The sequence below is a fragment of the Phoca vitulina genome, unplaced genomic scaffold, assembly GCF_004348235.1.
Source record: "Phoca vitulina isolate PV1807 unplaced genomic scaffold, GSC_HSeal_1.0 scaffold27, whole genome shotgun sequence".
Classification (NCBI taxonomy): domain Eukaryota; kingdom Metazoa; phylum Chordata; class Mammalia; order Carnivora; family Phocidae; genus Phoca; species Phoca vitulina.
The window spans coordinates 14,520,921-14,541,510 of record NW_022589730.1 but is presented as its reverse complement, the minus strand read 5'-3'; the positions used below and the strand labels follow the sequence as shown (position 1 = coordinate 14,541,510).

Here is a 20,590-nt window from a genome sequence, read left to right as displayed (position 1 = left end):
CACACCGCCAGGTCTCCTGGGTAAAGAGCCTGTCCTCTGTCTCCCGCAGTGCTAGTGCTGCTCATTCTGTCCATGCGGCGGCACCGGAAACAGCCGTACATCATCGACGACGACGAGAACATCCACGAGAACATCGTCCGCTACGATGACGAGGGCGGCGGAGAGGAGGACACCGAGGCCTTCGACATCGCGGCCATGTGGAACCCCCGGGAGGCGCAGGGGGGAGGCGCCCCCAAGACGCGGCAGGACATGCTGCCCGAGATCGAGAGCCTCTCCCGCTACGTGCCTCAGACGTGCGCCGTGAACAGCACGGTCCACAGCTACGTGCTGGCCAAGCTCTACGAGGCCGACATGGACCTGTGGGCCCCGCCCTTCGACTCCCTCCAGACGTACATGTTCGAGGGGGACGGCTCCGTGGCCGGCTCGCTGAGCTCCCTGCAGTCGGCCACGTCGGACTCGGAGCAGAGCTTCGACTTCTTGACGGACTGGGGGCCCCGCTTCCGGAAGCTGGCGGAGCTCTACGGGGCGTCGGAGGGGCCGGCGCCCCTGTGGTGACGGAAGCCTGGAGGCAGGCGCGCGTCCAAACGCAGACGTTCTCGGCGGACGCTCGCCAGGCTCGCGCACGGTGCGGCCGACCACGTGAGCAATACTGTGCTGGGGAGTGAGAAGGGGTGAGCGGCGAAGGGAGCTCTCTCTGGATCAGCTTTACTTGGTTACACTGAGTTCGGTAATCGAAAGGAAACGCAGGAAGAGGGGGGCAGACACTCCAATTACCTTTCTTTCCTTTTTTCTTTTTTAATTTCTGTGACACTGTATTCAAGGGCTTGGAGTCCAAGGTGAAGTTATGGCGAGCTTGGCTTTTCTCTCCCATTCGCCAAGGCCTTTGTCACTTTGTCACTTTGCCACCACTGAAGAGTTTCTGGTCTTACGTACACGGGTGGCAACTGAAGGGAAGTTTGACTCTCGTATCCTTTTTCTTTTTACCTCCCTTTTTTTTTTTCCTCCATTTAAGTGTTTTGCTGGCTCATCAAACCGCACAACCAACCCACACAAAAGAACACTGAAAAATTGTTACTCTGTGAAATTAACCTACTTGTCCTGGGATGGATGGAATTTCTTTTAACCCTTTTGAGACAAGGTTAAGGCGAATCGGCCTTGCATGACTGGGGGGTGGGGGTGGGAGAAGGAAGAGGCATTGACTTTGTGCTCAAGTTTAATGGCTGAACCAAGAGTTGTTGGCGTTACAACGAATCCAACTCCATCAAGTTAGAGTGCTCTGTTCTCTTGGCTCTTTAACTGTGCCCCTGCAAAATTGTTCAGAACGAAACCAGAAAATCTGCCTCTTTTGCACTGTAGATGTCTCTTCCATGTGCCAAATGTGAAGATTAGATGCTACAAATGAAAGCCAAATAAAAAGAAGTATCTGATAAAAGCATGGGTTAGAGGGCTTTCCTAATCTGTGTGAGGTCAATCCAAGGGATGTTTACATACTGTAGATAACCTACTTGAACAAAAATCAGTATTATAGAGAATAAATGGATGTAAGAAAATTACATGTATAAGTTTTGTATATTTGTTAATAATTTTGGTAATAAATATGATGTACTGCATCTCAGTACCCTAGCACTTCTTTTAATAAAAGTTAAATAGAAGGGAAAGTCTATTGCACATTTGTTTAATTGCGGAGCACAAAGATGACCTTGTGATCTTGACCTAGCCTCAGGTTCCCGGGGCTGGAGCTGATTCATAAGGCAAAGGCGGCAGCAGACAAGTATGACACTGTGCGTTCTTTTCCAGTCGCTGAACACACGAATGTTGTGGTTCCAGCTGTTAAGCTTTTCATGAACCGTCTTCATCCCCCCATCTCTGAAAAGAGTAAAGGATGGTTTGATGGTATCAATGATATAATGGTGAATTGTGCCATGTTTTTCATTTTGTGAGAGGGTTTTCCACATAGCCACCAAAAGACAGGCCACTATGCTACTTTTATACTTTTATCTCTGTCTATTGGCAAATCAAATACATACAAACATGTGTACAAATACATACGAAATTGTACAGCTCACCGACACTGGGCGAGTTCACAGAAGGCTGGGACCATGTTTTATTCATCTTTCCTTGCCCCATAATTGATTGTGAACAAGATAGTTTTCTGTGGGTCTTGTTTATAAAAATGGTTCTCAAATGTTAATGGGTGTCACACTCTCCTAGAACACTAGAACACTGTTAAACAATAGCTTGTTGGGCCCTACCGCCCTGGAGTTTCCAATTCATTTGATCTGGGGCATTTTGCATTTCTAACAAGTTTCTAGGTGGTGCTGATGCCACTGGTCCAGGAATCAGACTTTGAGAACCTCTGTTGTATGGGCCACTCTCTCTCAAACACAGGAAGATTAGATTATCAGCCCACTTGCACTGGAGCCCGTCCCATCCATAGAATCTGTGATTTTTTTTCCCCCAGTATAAAGGACAGTTTGGCAGAAGTGTGTGAGAAGGCTGAAGAGGGTCCAGGAGCCAGAAGGATGTGTTTTATGGTCTATTACATGGTACACTAACAGCCAAGCAATTCTTATCATCAAACCTCAGTAGACTAACCCTTTCTTCCCATGAAAGGCAGCTCTCGCACATCTGCTATGAGGGTAAGGTGTGATATAAAAATAAATAAACTTAGCAAAGAAAGAAAGCATGAACTTGAGTCCAAACCAGCCTCTACAACATACCAGTTATTTGAATGTGAGCAAATTAACCCCTATAACATGTTTCCTTTCTGTCACTAGCCCTGAGGATAATTTTGTGACTATTTCACTTTGTATTGCATGTGTTAAGGACTGGGAACAGCTGTTATCCTAACCACAGGAGGTTATCATGCCCCACATCCTGCAAATGTGGTACCCATCATACTGGGCATGCAGTGATTAAACAATCTCCCGGAGCTTCTGGTCCCTGGGAGGATGTTTAATGGTGTGATACAGGAAGTGTGAGAGAAGCACAGAATAAGAGATCCATTTCAGCTCACACTCTAAGGTGAAAGAGACTCTTCCTCCAAATGAGTTTTAAAATTTCCTTTCCACTGCCACAGTTTACCAGAAATGCTGGTCCCTCTGAAAAGAAAACATTATCACCACCAGATGGAAGGCAGAATGTGATCAGGTTAGGCAAGAGAGCTATAAAATTATTGAGCCATTGCTTTGTTAACAGGTAAAGGAGCTAGCCTATAACTTACGTGTTGGGGGGAAACAGGAGCATTGGTAGGAATCAGTAAGACAGTCTGAAACCATTCTGGAACAAGAACACAAGCAAATAAAAATGATCAATGAATTTTCTGAAACAAACAGACTATCCCAACATGGCAGATGGCAAAGACAAAGATGGAATGGTTCACACACAAAAAAGTCTGTAAATCCTGGAATCAAAATTCAGACAAGCCAAAATCAGTGCAGGCACATTGATTACAGCTTGTTACTAGTTCACTAGTGATGCAGAACTGGACCTTGATGTCAGAACTCATAATATATTCTTCATAGTGGTAGGACTACATTAACATGGGATACACTCTACGAGCCTGGATTTAGGAAGCTTTTGTTTAATTCTAAGGGTCAAGGTTCTGATATTGGGAGTGGACAAAATTACATCAAGGAATCTTCTTTTTAAAATGATCTACTAATGACAAATACCTGTCTCTTGTGATTCGTGGTTTGCAAAAACCGTGAGTACTAACTTACAGTATGTGCAATTAACTATAACATAAATGGGACGCCTGGGTGGCTCCGTCAGTTAAGCGTCTGCCTTCAGCTCAGGTCATGATCCCAGGGTCCTGGGATCGAGCCCCGCATCGGGCTCCTTGCTCAGCGGGGAGCCTACTTCTCCCTCTGCCTGCCGCTCCCCCTGCTTGTGCTAGTTCTTTCTCTCTCTCTCTGACAAATATAAATAAATAAATAAATAAATAAATAAATAAATAAATAAATAAATAAATAAAATTTAAAAAAATAAACGATAACATTAGCCCCAAACAAAATTTTTCTAAAATCTTTATTCCTGAGACAGGAAGCTTGCAAATCCTACCCCATGTGTTTGGCTACACTTTTGGTTTTGAAAGGATTGTCAGAGGGCTGATGATGAGGGCGTTTCTTCCACCCCAGTACTTTTGCTACTGCGGCTGCCTTTCTGGTACAAATGATGACAGGGGTTACTTCCCATCCCAGAAAGCCTTGGAACACTTCTTGGGAGTATCGACTCTCAAAAGCCATTAAAACTACCTATGAATCTCTTCTAATTTTTCAGAAAGGCTGAATCCTAGCTTCTCTTTTATTATTTCCATGTCTTCCCCTTCCTCCCGAATCCCTGTTTCGTGACTATTGCTGCATAAAAAGACACTCCAAACTAAGTGGTGTAAAAAGACAATGACTTTATCATGCTCACAGACTCTGCAGGTGGAAATTCAGGAAGGATCCACCAAGGACAACTCCTCTCTGCTCCACAATGTCAGGACCTTAGCTGGGGTGACCAAAGGCTGGGGGTGACTCATCAACCTCCTCCATATGTCTGGGGGTTGGTGCTGGCTATCCAGACCTGACAGGGCTGCCAACAAGACCTCCTCATGGCTCCTTGGGCTTCCCCACATCACAGTGCTGAGTGCCAGGAGTGAACGTCCCAAGAAAAGGCAGAAACTGAATCATCTTTTATGACCAGAAGTCACATAACGTTACTTCCACGGTAGTGACAAGCCTCCCCATGTTGAAAATGAGGAAACATGAACTCCACCTCTCAACGGGAAGAGTGTCAGGGCTACATTGCAAGAAGAAATAATATGCCCACTGTTGGAAAGAGTGATCAGCCACGTTGTCCTTCCCCTTTTTCCGCCTGCCTCCTCCCTGAATCCCAGCAATCATTTTTGGTTCTAGTCACTACTCCCTTTCTCTCTTCTATTCCTCCTCTTCTCTGTAGACTACATTTTTGTTCTATGGTTATATTATTCTTCTTTGAAATTAAGTCGTATCCCTACCACACAGTACTCTAAGAAGTAAGTGAACATTCCATGAAAACAGCTAGCAAAATATCCAACATATAACAAGCATATATTTTTATTGAGGTATAATTAACATACAATAAAAATATTTAAGGTATATAATTTAATAATTGTTGACATACATATATACCCATGAAGCCATGACTACAATCAAGAGAGTGAATATATCTGTCACCCCCAAAGGTTTTCTCACACCCTTTCATAATACATCCTTCCTGCACCTGCCTCTCCCCTGCAACTCCAATCAACCACTGTTGTGCTTTCTATGGATTAGTTTGCATTTTCTAGGGTTTTATATAAATGAAATCATACAGTGTGTACTTTTTTGTGTGGGCGTGGGGGAGATCTGGATTCTTTCACTCAGCATTTTTTGAGATTCATCCAGGTCACTGTGTATATCAGTAGTCCATTGCTTTTTGTTGCTGAGCAGTATTCTATTTATAGATACACTACAACCTGTTTATTTGTTCATCTATCAGTCTCCTTGGGCTGCCATAAATACCATAAACTGGGTGGCTTAAACGACAGAAATTAATTTTCTCACAGTTCTGGAAGCTGGAAGTACGAGATCAGGGTGCCAGCATGGTTAAGTTCTGATGAGGACCCTCTTTCTAGTTTGCTGATGACTGCTTTCTCACTGTGTCCTCACATGGTGGAGAAAGCAAGTGAGCTCTCCAGCCTCTCTTCTCATAGACACTAACCCTATCAGATTAGTGCCCCACCCTTATGACCTCATTTAACCTTAATGACCTCTTTACTCCAAATATAGTCACATTAAGCATGAGGGCTTTCAACATACAAATTTGGGGGAGACACAATTCAAGCCATAGCAAGTCACGTGTTGATGCACATTTGCATTGTTTGCAGCTTTGGGCCATTACAAGTTAAGCTGTGTGAATATTTACTTACGAGTCTTTGTACAGATAAATATTTTTTCTTCTCATAGATAAATACATAGAAATGGAATGGCTGGAATCATGAGGGTATACGTTTTGTGATGTTTAACTGCCAAACTGTTTTCCAGTCTTTTTATCATTTTACGTTCCCAAGAGCAGTGTAAGAGTTCCTATTTCCTCCACATGCTCACCGCCCCTTGGCATGGTCAGTTTTTGTCATTTTAGTCATTACAATAGGAGTATTATAGTATCTCACTGTGGTTCTAGTTTCTGATACCCTAGTGACTCATAATGTTGAACATCTTTTCGTGCACTTTTTCGCTATCCATATATCCTCTTTAGTGGAGTATCCAGATGTACTTGCTCATTTTTGATTGAGTTGTTTGTTCCATTATTGTTGAGTTTTGAGATTTCCTTATATTTTCTAGATATAAGTCCTTTACCAGGTACATGCTTTGCAAAGATCTTCTCCCAGTCTGTGGCTTTTCATTCTCTTAACAATGTCTTTTGAAGGGCAGGAGTTTTTGATTTTAATAAAACTCAATTCATCAATTTATTCTCTTATAGATTGTGCTTGGGTGTCATCTCTAAGAAATCTTGGCCTACCCAAGGTCAGAAAGATTTTCTTCCATGTTTTATTTTAGAGTTTTATGGTTTTAGGTTTTAATGTCTAAGATCCATTTTGAGTTTATTTTTGTAGATTAGCAGGTTTGAATTGAGGCTCTTTTTTTTTTTCTTTTTTTCACATATGGATATCCAATTGTTCTAACTCCATTTATCCAATTATTATAACTCCATTTTTAAAAGGCTCTCTCTTTTTAATTGCTCTGCTTCTGACCCTTGTTGTGAGTTGAACTGCGTCTGCTAAAAGATAGGTTCAAGCCCTAACCCTCAGTACCTGTGAATCTGACCTTATTTGGACATAGGGTCTTTGTTTACAGATGTAATCAAGTTAAGATGAGGTCATCCTGGATTAGGGTGGGCCCTCGTCCCAAGACTGGTGTGCTTATAAAAGAGAAAGTTGGACAAAGGAACAGAGACACGGGGAGGGGAGCACCACTGAGGCAGAGGTTGGAGTGATGCTTCAAGAAGGATTGCTGGCAACCACCAAAAACTAAGACAGAAGCATGGGACAAATTCCCCGTCCGAGCCTGCAGAAGGAACCAACCCTGCCCACACCTGGATTTCACACTTCCAGCCTCCAGAACTATGAGAGAATAAACTCCCATCGTTGTAAACAACCCAGTTTGTAATTAGTTATGGCTTCCCTGGAAAACCAATACAAGCCTTATTCAGTACATTTTGAAAGATCTATTTTAACATAAAAAATAACTAAGCATGCATCCTTTACGTGCCCCTGTCATTTTGGCTGGATCTCCCAACACATACACACACCAGTTTACATATTCATTAACTAACTAATTTGTGTGTTTGCCTTGTGGGATTTTTTTTATTTCGACCCAGCCACTGCACATGTTCTGAGGGAACGGAGAAGGCCTCTGAGGAGGCCCGTTGTCTGGCAGGCCGCGGGCGGCAGTCGCCCTCTTCAGCTGACTTGGCAGCCTGTGAACAGCTCTCCCAGCTCCAGGCAGGGGGTAGGGAAGAATGAATCACCAGATGGCTGAGAAGAGAAACTTCCATTCATATGACCCCACTGACGTGGGCGGTGCAGAGAGGTTGCAGAGAATGGAGAGAGGCGTGTTGCTTGCTGAAAACAGCACTAAGTGCCCACTGGTCCTCATGCTCCCCAGTAAAAGGACAACGTTCTGAGTGGTGTCCTACGCTCTGCTGTCATGTGGAGCATGGGTGCCATACCAATGAGTTCCCCCTGGGCTTGACTCTGTAGGTGAGGAGCCGCACCGCAAAGGGAAAAAATTCACCTTCAAAGAGCAGGCCGCCTGGTTTCCTTCTGTCCCTCCCACTGGATATTCCCTGGCTGGCCCAGGAAGCTGATGTAGTCCTCTGTGTTTCCCTGCCAGGCCCATATGTAGTGACAGTCAGTCATCCTAACTGCTATTCTTCACGAGCCTATTGAGGGGCCCTGACTCTCAGGCCTGATATTTACCCCCAGGATTAGCCTCATCAACCTCAAATGTTCATGTTTGCCAATGACTTCTCAGGACTTCAACCATTGGACTATCTGATGGTCAGTGCAAGATGAGATTCTTAAAGGAGGGACATTCCCTGAGGATGAATATTACTTACAGCCAAGAGGGGACACAGGTCCTCATGAGCATGCTCCAGGCTGACTGACATCCCAGCCACTGAGCTGCAGAGTTTCAGAAAAAGAAGGGAGAAGGAAATGGCCAACTATTGAGCCCCGACAGGAACGCAGGTACTGTGTCTGGTGCTTTCACACAAAGTATTTCCCACACATTGAAATATAAGTAAAGTACAGACCTCAAATCAGAAAAGGAGATAAAGCCTTGTATGACACGCTCACCTTGCACGCTGATGCCGTTGGTTCCTCTGGGAATTAGAACACATAGTAAGCTCTGCACACATTCTTTACCATGGGTTATTGATATCCCTTGTACACCTTATGCCTGGAGGATTGAAGGCTGGCCTTCACAGTGGGCAGCAAAGCCAGGTGAGGACAGCTGACATGAGTCATCTGAGAAATACTGAGTAATCATGCTTTCCAAGTTCCAGTCTTGTGTTCTTTCCCCAAACCATGATTTCACTACAGATGTAAGAATTTTTTAAAAATAGATGTCATTGGATAGGACTTCATTATCAGGGACCTTATATAACCCAGGTTAATCTCCTGTCAAAGGAGCAGGAAGCTATTTCCGGAGGACACTGGCAGGCAGCCATATTTACCGTGTGTCCCGTACCTACAAACTGGGTACAAATTCTCTGTAAACTCAAAGCCACTTACCCCATCCAGACTCCCACATGGATCTAAGCATATGCCATGTACACCTCAGGCACATTGGGCAAACAGATTATTTATGGGACTTGGCAGAGAAGTCTTCATCGGGATTTTTAGTCACAGTCTCTGTGACAGCACCCACTGTGACAGTGAACAGGTAAAGTGAATAATAATACATCCAACCTGGAAGGTCAAGTCCTGCTCATATTTCTAATTATTAAGTATACCATTATTGAGAGCCTCTCTGTAGCAGTCTCCTACTGTGGAGACTGTTCATTATTCAAAGCTGTTATTTGTTGCAGACATACAACAGCACAAGTGGAAATGGCTCTAGTATAATCCTTTTCTTTGGGGGCAGGGGACAAAGTTTTTTTCTTGAAATGGAAGTGGAGTGCTTGTTTCTCCTCATTTCATTTCCATGCCTTCCTCACTGTTAGAGTTCACTGGTAAACTTGAGGCTCGATTAAAAAAGAACTTGATTAGGGATCATCCTTTAGCAACACCTTAATTGGTCTATTGCCCTCATATCTAAACACCTTCTTATGAGGGAAAAGAAAATGATGGGACTCTCCCATTTTATCTCGAAGAGAAAAAAAAAAACACAAAAAGAAATTTCAGGTCGCAGAAATAGGAACTCACACCACAGAAGTCCCTATAGGCTCCCATTAACCAAACATAGACTAGGCTCAAAAACACCAACACAGGAGAAACATGACCATCTAAATGAGGGTCATATTAATTGTATTACTTGACCTTCCTTGGCCGAGTTTTCTAATAAGGCATAAATGGATCAACTAGATAAATAGCAAGCTTAAATAGATAGGTTATTTTTATATCTTCTATATTAACCAACACACTTGGGAGCCTAAATTATTGAATAGTAATCATAAGACTATTCAAGGGATGACTATATATCCTTTGTCCTTCTGTTTTTAAGTCTTTGCTTACAAATGGCATTATTACCCCCGTTGTGTCCTAAGAGTTTGCTCAGCAGCATACTCAGTTCCTTGGTCCAAGTTCCACACCGCGGAGGGGGAGTATATTCTCCAAGTGGCCCCTGATGTCAATGTATAGTAACCGCAGAGCTGAAGAAAGAAAGCTGCAGCACCTCGATGTGGGAGAAATTAGGGCGGTTCACATATATTCCCGTTCTCCTCCTTGCAGGCACACCGTAGGGTCTGCACTTCTCTACCTTTCAGAGTTAGACCTGGCCATGGGACTGCACTGAGCAAATGAAATAGGAGCAGGAGTCCTGATAGCCAGTGTAGGATTTGCCACATTCCCTGTCCTTGCTATAGTGATTTTTAAAGTCTATGCCAAGATGGAGCCTCTGTCAGCTTAGGTCCTTGAGTGGCTGTGTTAAGTAGGGTCCTCCTGCTGGCTTGTAGCCAGAGATAGAAATGAGAGCTGTCCCAAGACAGAGACATCAGCTTTTGTGGTATTAAGCCACTGAGATTTTGGAGTTACTTATCAGCGAAGTATAAGTTTGCCTATCCTGACTAACACAACAACAAAAATTGTTAACTTCTCTTAAGAAGAGAAACTAACCAACTGGTATACCTGCTACAACGAGAATGATGACATCTGAGGCCTCATCAAGAAGGCAATGCATGTTCCCTGTTGTTGTTTTTTTTTCTACAAGAACGAATTTCATTGACCAATTCACCTTCTTCCATTTCTCCTCAAATTAGCAATACAGTACACATTTTCACGATTAAAGGCATAAAATAGCACTGCACCCAGAGATGGACAGGCTCAGAGGCAATGTAGCCATGTGACAATGCAGCTGTAAGCCAAGGGATGCCGAGGATTGCTAGCAACCACCAGATGCTAAAAGAGAACAGATACTCCCTTCGAACCCCCAAGAAGGAACCAATCCTGCCAATACCTTGATTTTGGACTTCCGGCCTCCAGAACTGTGAAAGAATAAATTCCTGATGTTCTCTGCCACCCAGTAATAGGCACTTGGTCACGGCAGCCCTAGAAAATGAATACAGTGACCTTAGCTGTACTTTCTACCATTCCTCAGTCTGCTTGGCATTTTTATGATGAGTCTTTACACAGTGGTCCTGCACATACCTGTGTTTTAAACCTTGATGCTTTCCAGGCCGCTTCCTGAGTGAAGTAAAAGAGGGCATGAGGGCTAAACCCTTCTTTCACCAAATAAACCCTACCATGCAATGTCTTGTTCATCCTTTACTCCCTCCTCCAAGACCTTCCCAGAACCTAGCACAGCACCTGGCTCTCCAAAATATTTGTTTAGAAAATTACAGAACGAATATTGGATATTACTCCTTATTGTACCTCTCATCTCATACTAAACAGTGATTTAGGACAACTGAATTACTGTCTGTTAGTGCTGGCTCACTTCATGGCCAATTACCAAACAATAAACTGGGTCACTTTGGTAGCCAATCTAAATCAGTCCATCCATACATAGTGCCAACTATTCCATGGTCCATTAATGTCATTTTCATCAATGATTTTATCAAGTCAAGCAAAGGAACAGCCGATCACCAGAGCCAGGCTTGGGTGCTTGAAGTAACAAACCATCATTAATCACTGAGGGCAGAACAAGAAACCTAAGATTTAAGAGGCAAAAGTAAAAGTTAATCTGAAAAAATGGGATTCCGTGTTTATATAGCCATGTCATCAATGATTGTGTACACATACCTCATTCCTCAACAGAATTTCTCTTTATTCATTTGTTATTTGTCTTAATGAGTTGGCTCACAGGTAAGATATCTGCTGGCTTCCATATACACTCAACTTTCTTTCCAAGCATAAGGCAAAGCCAATTTTCTCATTCTGGCTGGGAAGGAATCCTAATTACCTTAAGACCCAGCACATTTCAATCTCGTGAGGACTGAGTTTCGCCGTATTAAAATGCCACCAACACACAGATTTCTGTCTCACACACAGAGAAAGCCAATTGAAGATCTTCCCCCAAGCCACTTAATGACTGGGAGAATCTCCAGTCAACTTTATCATTTGAAACCATATCCCTTACAGGCAAACAAATGGTCCTTAAAGCCTCCCTTTCACCATTAATCTTCCCAATTTGTGGCATTTGGATGATGTTTTAATTAGCTCAGCTGCTTTATCATTCCCTTAAGTATCTCCAGGTATCTGCTGGCTTCCTCCAGGTCTCAGGAAAATGGCCCCCTTCCCCAGAGGTGGCTGGGAAATCTATATTTGCTTTCAAAGTTCTATGACAAGCAGTTCATCTTCTTATTTCCTTTCCACTGCTAGTCATTAAATGTTAAAGGCCTTAGCAAATTCTTGGTGCCCTGATCCACAGTAGATCTGAAACGGGAAAATCAACTGAAAGCTAGACTGTGGATGTTCCTGTACCCATCTCAGGACCAGACTGGTCACAAAGGTGGAGTAGCTAACTGTCTACTCTGGGTTCCAGAAAGGATCTCAAACTTCTTAGTGTTCCCCTCTGCGCCCAGATCCCCTCTGAAAAGGCAAGAAACATGAGAGAGCTAAACCATCTTTATGAAGACATCTTTTTGCATTGTAGCATTGCTCAGGGCACTGAGGTGACGATAATTTCTGTAAAGCCAGGGGAAAAAAGGCTCTGATGGTGCCGGAGTAGGCACAGAATACAGAGCCAGAGAGGATCCAGAGAGCACATGATAGAATCCATGATCTCTGATCAGACAAAACATTGTTACCCCATTTCAGAAATAAGACAACTGAGTCCTTTAGAATTAAGAATGGTACCCTGTTGAACAGCAAGAAGACACTGATCCTTGAAAATGTGTATGACTAGAGGACGGAAGAGAACAGAAAAGGGCAGTGGGAAGGTGCCAAATCCTAGCGGGCTCCTTCATAACTGTGCCCAGAATTTTCTCCACTATGTGAAAATGCCAGTGCCACCCGTGAAGGTGACACATTAAACCAACACCAGTTATGGCTCTGAAGAAGGAGGACGTGAGAGAGGAGAGTTTGCATGAGGGAGGGGGTGCCGGGCCCAGGAGACACAGTGGTGGGGGTAAGAAGCAGAGTAGAGAGCCAGGGACATTGAAGGCCCTGGATATCTGGCTGAGAAAGCTGAGAAATGGGGAGAGCAGGGGCACCTGGGTGGTGCAGTCCCTTAAGCGTCCAACTCTTGATTTCGGCTCAGGTCATGATCTCAGGGTCATGAGATCCAGCCCTGCATCCGGCCCCACACTGGGCATAGAGCCTGCTTAAGATTCTCTCTCTCCCTCTGCCTCTCTCCCCCCTGCCCCACCCCTGCTCGCTCTAAATAAATCAATAAGGAGAACAAAGACAAAGCTCACTTCTTTGTTGTTTGGAAGCTGGAGCTAGCCCTGATTTTATTCCTATATTCAGGACAGATTGACAAGTAGCAGGGGAAGTGGCCAGAAAGAAGTCAAAGTAAGGTAGAAATGAGCAAAGCCGGAGCTTTTCTGTGTAAAATCCAGTGTTCCAAGACTTCTACAGTAACGTTCCAGGTCAGAGATCTACAGCTACACCCTGGACCTGATCCCCACTATGGTGGACATGGCAACGGATCTGTTAAGAGTATCTGTCTCTAAGTAACAGAAAAGCATATTAATGGCGGCCTAAGCAAAAATTTCTTTCCCTCACGAACAAGAACTCCGTGTCACCTTGGTGACTGAGTGTCAGGGCCAACATTGCTGCAATTTGCAGGTCACAAGATGGCAACAGAAGCTCCAAGGAGCAAATCTCACACTGTGTTCAAAGGCAGGAAGCTGAGGACAGGGCTAGGTCAGATTCTCTTTCCAGGAGGGTCCCGGCAGATTTCTTATGTTCTTGTTGGTCTATGTGACATTCCTGTCCTTAGATTAGGGACTGTGCCCAGATTCCCAAAAATGAAGAGATCCCCTTCTGAAGCCTGCCCAAAGAGGTTGCCCCGGCTCCTTCCCTGTGAGCCTGGAAGATGGGGGCGGTGCCTTTGCAGGGTCTCTAACTTCTATTGTTAATGAGATCTGAGGGTCCACTGAGTACTACCCTCGGAGCAGAGCTGTCAAGACCAGCAGAAGCAGGAGACGGCCCAGACTGCCGTAGAGAGAAAACCATGCATCCCAGACGGGCATCCTGTCCAGATTTAGAAGCAAGAACTAGCCTTCCCAGAGGCTCCTTTGAAACTGTTAAAAGTTATAATTAGACTTTGTGCTTCTACTAAGCCTTTCATCCCAGGAGCTCAGGGCGCTTCCCCGCATCATCTCATTAATCTTCACACCATTCGAGGCAGCCGGCATCTATTGTCATCTTTATTTTCAGGATGAAGGAACTGAGATGTAGGTACAGGTTAATGACTTGCCAGATGTCATATGCAGCCAGCTGGGGACAGGACCCGAATTGATGGGTGCCCAACTACCCCAACTCACTGAAGGCCCTGGGCAAGTATGCAGAGGTCATTTACTTACCCAGATAGCATGAATCCCAAAAGGTGACTCGATGAGAATGTCAGAGGTCTGGGCAAAAAGGCAAGAAGAAGAACCTTGGGCAAGCCACTCGCACTTTCTGAACACTTTCCTTATTTAAACAATGAGGAGAGTAACAGCTACCCCATCTAATTCACTCAGCTGTTTTAAAGAAAAAACACATGTTTCTAATGAAACCATGTGAGCTAGGACATTTTGTAAAATCTAAGTCAATTGAAGGAGTTGTTAGAACCAACATTTAAAATCAGCCTGCTGCTTCTGGCTTACAATGACAATCCTAAATTGCAACCAGCCATTATACAGAACTCTTACCAGATGATCAAGAAATTCCCTTTTGCCAGTCAGTGTACTAAGAACCTATTTGCAGCACATACCGTATGGAATATGTGAGGTGGGATACGGGCGTAACCAGGATGTGACCCACGTCCTCTAGGAAATACAGTCTGGTGGAGAAGGCAGACAAACGAACCACTTATTTCACTGGGAGGCAAAATGAAATAAAACGTATAATGGACAAGAAAGTCAAAAGGTGGAGGTGGGGAGGAGAGGCACAGGCGGTTTGGTTCAGCCAGTAGGCTGGAAGAAGGTGAAATGGGGAGAGGAAGCCGTGCACAAAAGCTAACACAGAAGAAAAAGTCCTTAGCTCTTCTTTTTCTTTCTCAGGGTCCATCATTCTTTCCTCTGGGAAAGATGAACTCAGGGTGGTAAAGCGGCAGAAGTTGAAGGTCAGGTTCGCCTTGTTTACAGCGGTGGGCAAGCATATTTGCAGAGAGAACATTTCCTCCGCGCACCCTGGGCGCGCCTGTCTCTGTGGGCAGTCTTATTTTTGGACACGGGAGGGCGCCTCTCCTCCTCTGCTGGTTTCTTTGCAGCGAGCACCGCCGGCCTCCCAGCTCATATTTGGCAGACAAGGGGCTGCATCTCCAACACCTGCAGCCTAGAAGCCCTGCACCAACGGCTGGGGAGCCTGGAAGACGGGGTCACAGGCATGCCCAGCTTCCAACATTTTATCTGTTTTAAACGAGCCAGGACAGATGTTCAAAAGCAATGTACACTCTAAGGACAATAATCCCTAGAAAACCCTCAGGGAGCCCTATTGGAAGACTGTCTATAGGAAAGAAACAGATTCACTAGGAGGTGGAAATAGTTTCTCTAGCCTTGGCAGAGAGGTCTCCCCCGTTCCAGGCTTAAAATAAGGGGGTAACCAATTGGCATAGCAGGACACTGTCCCTTCCCAGGGACATCCAGTGTGATGCTAAGGGGACCTACAGGAGAAGAAAGGGGCTTCCAAATCTGAGACATGACCAGAAAGGGAGAACAGTCACCTTTCATTTTTGTTTTGACAATTAATTGTTAAGATACCGGAAGAAAGGAAACTAATGGGGCTGGCTCAGTACCAGGCAAGAATTCCTAAATTGCACTAACTTGGCTGCTCCCCAAAATTCCTTTGTTCTCGCCACACCCTTGTGTAAACATCCCCCTCACCACCACCCTGTGTTGTCTCCAGGGAACTAGAAAGAAGGTTTTAAGATAAGGCAGGATGAAACACTGACAACCAATTAGGAGTCTTTCACTCAAAACTCCCCCTTAAAGGGGCGCGTGGGTGGCTCAGTCGGTTGAGCCTCCAACTCTTGGTCATGATCTCAGGGCTCAGGGGCGTGGAATCAAGCCCCACGTTGGCTCTGAGCTCCGGGCTCCTGGCTCCCCGCTTTGGGCTCAGCGCAGAGTCTGACTCTCTCCCTCCCCCTCTGCCCCTCCCGCCGCCCCGCTCCCTCCCTCTCTCTCTCAAATAAATAAATCAATCTAAAAAACAAACAAACAACCAGACTTCCCCTTAGAATAATTAAAGGTCTGTTTTGCATGGTTTTACCTCCAAAGAGTAAGTAATTCCATGATTTCGGGTTAGCCGCTGGAATGGAGTGACTTCTGTGGTAAAAACAGCCTAAACTTTCCTAAACTTTGAGATGAACAAGGGCTGTCACAGCATGTAAAAACAAAAATGACCAGCACACTAAAATTATCCCTTCTCATAAAGGAAAGAAAAATGTTAGCTTATGAAAAAGTTTTAAAACAATCTAATAATTACATACTAACATCTAAAATAGATCTAAAATAGTCTGAGAGATGCCTGAGCTAAAATCCCATAACTTGCTCCAGAATATTGGTCAAGACACATGCCTCAAACATACTGTATATATTGATAGGTGCTGTCAGGCTAGTGGATCATCATCATCGAATAAGTGGTTTATCAGCCAGAGGCTGACTCAGGTAGAGCCCATTGTTAAACCCTAACTTTCCCCCTTTATTTGCTGAGCCTGGGTCCCAATGTGTGGCACACTTGCTGGGTCCTGGATTGCCTTGGTGTTCCTGTGGACACCAAAGAAAGTCTCTCCAGTTCCCTCCTCACAGCAGAAAGCTGTGGATTAAATGTGAATTAGAGTGTAAGTGGAACAGTGTAAAATTGGGCCAAGTCCATCTATTTCTGGAGACATCTCTCTGGATGTTATGGGCTAGTAGGAAAAACAATGATTCATGTGGTTTCTATAGTGGTCATACTCTCCATAGGTTTGTGTTTCTGAAATCACACCAACATCGCCCACTCCAAGGAGATCTGAAACTAGAAACATTAAGGAAAGTAAGATTGAAGAATAAAGATTATGTGATGGTTAATTTTATGTGTCCGTTTTATGTGGCTATGGTACCCAGTTGCTTGGGCAAACACTAGTCTAGATGCTGCTGTGAAGGTATTTTGTAGATGTAATTAAGATGTACAATCAGTTGACTTTGAGTAAAGGGGATTACTCTTGGTAATGTGGGTGGGCTCCTCCAATCAGAAGAAGGTCTTAAGAACAAACTTGAGGAATTCTGCTTCAAGACTATATCATCTCCGGAGCTCCTCCCTCTTCTTGCTAGATGGGATGCTGCCCAATTCTTGTATGGTTTAATAAAGCTGATTAGCTTTCAGACTAAAACTGTGTCTCCCGCATGCTGGTCTGCCCTATAGATTTCAGACTTGCCCGGCCCCATAATAGAGCCAATTTTTAAAAATAATTCTTTGTGTGTGGGGCAGAGGGGGTGTATGTTTGTATATACTATTGGTTCTGTTTCTCTGGAGAACCCCGACTGATACAGATTTCAAGTGAATCTATTTTATTTTTCATGCCATCTAAATTAAAACAATGAAGACATTTAGTAATGCTATTTTACATGATATTACACACAGCAGGGACTTCTGGTTTTATTTGGGTACCCAGCCCCTCTCCATCAGCCCACCCACTTCACTAGAGGCTGACCTGACCCCCAGTTTCAGGGGTAGTCCTGACTGGTTTGAGGGGGAGATGTCCCTCTTGCAATGACTGGCTCAGAAGGGATTCTGCGACTTTGGTCAGGGCCAATGAGCTGTAAGAAGAGGTTTGTTGTCGACGTCCAGTAAGATTTGTCCTCATGCTTCTGAGAGGCTTTACAGAAACTTCATTCTCTCTCGGCTGTTGGAGGAGAACGAGCAATCGATAGCCCTGGATTGATATTGGCAACCACCCTTTGGTGGGAAAGAACCTGAGTCCCTAATACTGCTCATGGATCAGCCAGGCCCCAAACCTGCACTGACTCTGGACTTGATTTTAAGTGTGTCGATACATTTTTTTTTCTTTTTAATTGTGCAAGCCAGTCTGAGCCTGCCTTCCTGTTAGTTGCAGCCAGAGGACCAATTTTTCTTGCCCTTAGTCTCCTACTTATAAGCTGGAAGAATAGAACTAGATCATCTAAGATCTCCTCCAACTTTGAATATGTGTGAATGGCCCATATAGGCCCTGGCACTAAGCGTAATTGCCAATTACTGTTTGGAGAATCTAAATATTATTGTAACTATCTTTCTAAATCCATCTTCATTTTTAGAAACAGCAACATGACATTGAATTTTAAGTGCTTAACATTTCATTTGACACAATTTTTTCCAGTGGCCTTCAACTACCATCAGCAATAATAACTTCCACTAGCTATTTTAATATATAAAAAGCTCTAACAAATGAACACTGACTAGAAAAAGAACCTAATAAGGAAATGGGGAAAGGATAAAGGCAAACAGTTCCCAGCAAAAGAAATACAAATGAATCTTTTTTTAAAAAAAATTATTTATTTATTTTAAAGAGAGAGAGAGAAAGCAGGGGGAAGGGCAGAGGGAGAGGGAGAGGGAGAATCCTCAAGCAGACTCCCTGTTGAGCGCAGAGCCTGATGCAGGGCTTGATCCCAGGACTCTGAGACCATGACCTGGGCCAAAATCAGGAGTCGGCTGCTTAACCAACTGAACCACCCAGGCGCCCCAATACAAATGAATCTTAAACCTTTGGGGACATGTTCAGTCTCCCTCAGAGAGAGGGAAATGCAAATTAAAATGGCAGTGAGGGTGTTTTCTCACCTAAAAGACTGGTAAAGTTATCAAAAAGTTTAAAAACACACTGTTGGAGATATAAACAAATAGCAACACTCATACCAATAATGAGACTTATCACTGAAGACCAGGATTACAGGTAAGAGTAGAAACAGTTCAACTTTCAAGAAAGACAATTTGGCATTATCTGTCAAAACTGCAAATGTATTCACCATTCACCCCAAACATTCCCCTTTTAGAACTTTATCCAACAGTTATATGTGCCCATGTATAAAATGATGTTATTTGTAATTGCAATAATTGGAAACATACCTATCAGTGGAGAAATGATTAAATTATCATGGATGCAGACAATAGGATAAAAAAAAAGGAGGCAGCTCTCCATGCAGTAAAATGGAATAATCTCAAAACTCTATGTTAAATAAAAATATAAAGGTGAAGAACTATGAGTATTGTATGCTACCATTTATATTTTCTTTTAAAAAAAGCTAAATATGTTTGTGTCAAGATCAAGTGAGAGACTACATAAGAAACTGGGAAGAGTGGTTCTATCTAGGGATTGTAACTCAGGAACCAGAACACAGGGTGAGAGAGAGTTAATGTTCCACTGGGTATCTTAAAAAAAAAAAAAATTAACATATAAATGTACAGCAGCTATTTTAAAATTAATAAACTTGGGGAGAAAGTGAAGTTATTATTATATATACATTTCCTGATTTGCTATCATGACAGTAATCCTGAAACTAAATTACCACACTTGTATTTTGGATAAATGATAATTAATGATCAGATATGAAACAATGATTTGGTACATTTATTCTCATTTCCCTTTCTGTCTAAGTAAGGGCAGTAGAAAAAGGATGTTGTATTAAGGAAAGAAAATTAATCTTATCTATAACATTTTAAAAACTAGTTTGCTAGGCATTTGGCTTTTCCATGCATTCTACCCTTAAAGTGCCTTCTCTAGATGCCTTCTAATTCAGTGTCCTATTGTTCATTCATATGCACTCATTCAACAGATATTTACTAAATGCCTTCGGTGTGACCGACACTGGGGCTGCAAGAGACTAAAGCCTGACTGCTGTCTCCATGAGCTCAGTCCTCAGTCCATTCACTATTGTTATCCTTCAAGCCAGATGGGAAGAGTGATGGTGTAATCAATAAACTGAGAGCTGCAGGTCCTAAAATATGGAGAATGCACTAGCAGAAAAGACTACTATCTGGGAAAGAAGACAGTGAGAATTCATGGAGAACACCATTGGCCTGCAGAAAATCAGTCTAGAAGGAACCTTTTCCACTAGAGGGTTTCATAACCCAGTAAAAGCTTACTTTAAGAAGAAAAATAAGAAGGAAGGAGGAAAGGGTTGCCTGGGTGGCTCAGTCGTTAAGCCCTGCCTTAGGCTCAGGTCATGATCCCAGGGTCCTGGGATCGAGCCCCACAAGGGGCTCCCTGCTCCACGGGAAGCCTGCTTCTCCCTCTCCCACTCCCCCTGCTTGTGTTCCCTCTCTCGCTGTCTCTCTCTCTGTCAAATAAATAAATAAATAAATCTTAAAAAAAAAAAAAAAGAGGGAGGAAGGAAGGAGGAAGGGAATAACAAAGAAAGAACAGGCCCAGCTGACAAAATAATGCAGGAGAAATAACCTCCGAACCTGGGATTAATACATTCATTAATTCATCCACTTGTTTAGCAAATGTTTACTGAGAACTTACTTTGTGCCAGGCTAAGAGTCAGAGGTAAACAAAAAGCCCCTGCCCTTGAGAAGCTAACACACAAGAGAGATAGATAATAAATCACTAAATGTATACTGTACTGGCAAGTCGTAATAAATGCTATGAATAAAGGAAAGCACGATAAGGAGATAGAGTGATGGGCCACCATTTTAGATGGATGGTGAGGGAAATTCTCTCTGAGGAGATGCTGAGCACAGATTTGAAGGAAGTGAGAGAACCGTATGGGTACTTGGCAGAAGAGTTTTCTAGGGAGA

General features: G+C 43.6%; 1 protein-coding gene across 2 annotated transcripts in view; it reads left to right on the top strand.

Moving 5' to 3' along the window:
• Positions 1 to 1,631, top strand: part of CDH20 (cadherin 20) — a 204,025-nt gene extending 202,394 nt beyond the window's left edge. For both annotated transcript variants that reach the window (XM_032422751.1, XM_032422752.1), the window contains one exon: positions 50 to 1,631. In XM_032422751.1, the coding sequence (XP_032278642.1) occupies positions 50 to 555 (506 nt within the window). In that variant the 3' untranslated portion in view covers positions 556 to 1,631. The remainder of the gene's footprint in view (positions 1 to 49) is intronic.
• The last annotated feature ends 18,959 nt before the right edge of the window (positions 1,632 to 20,590 follow it).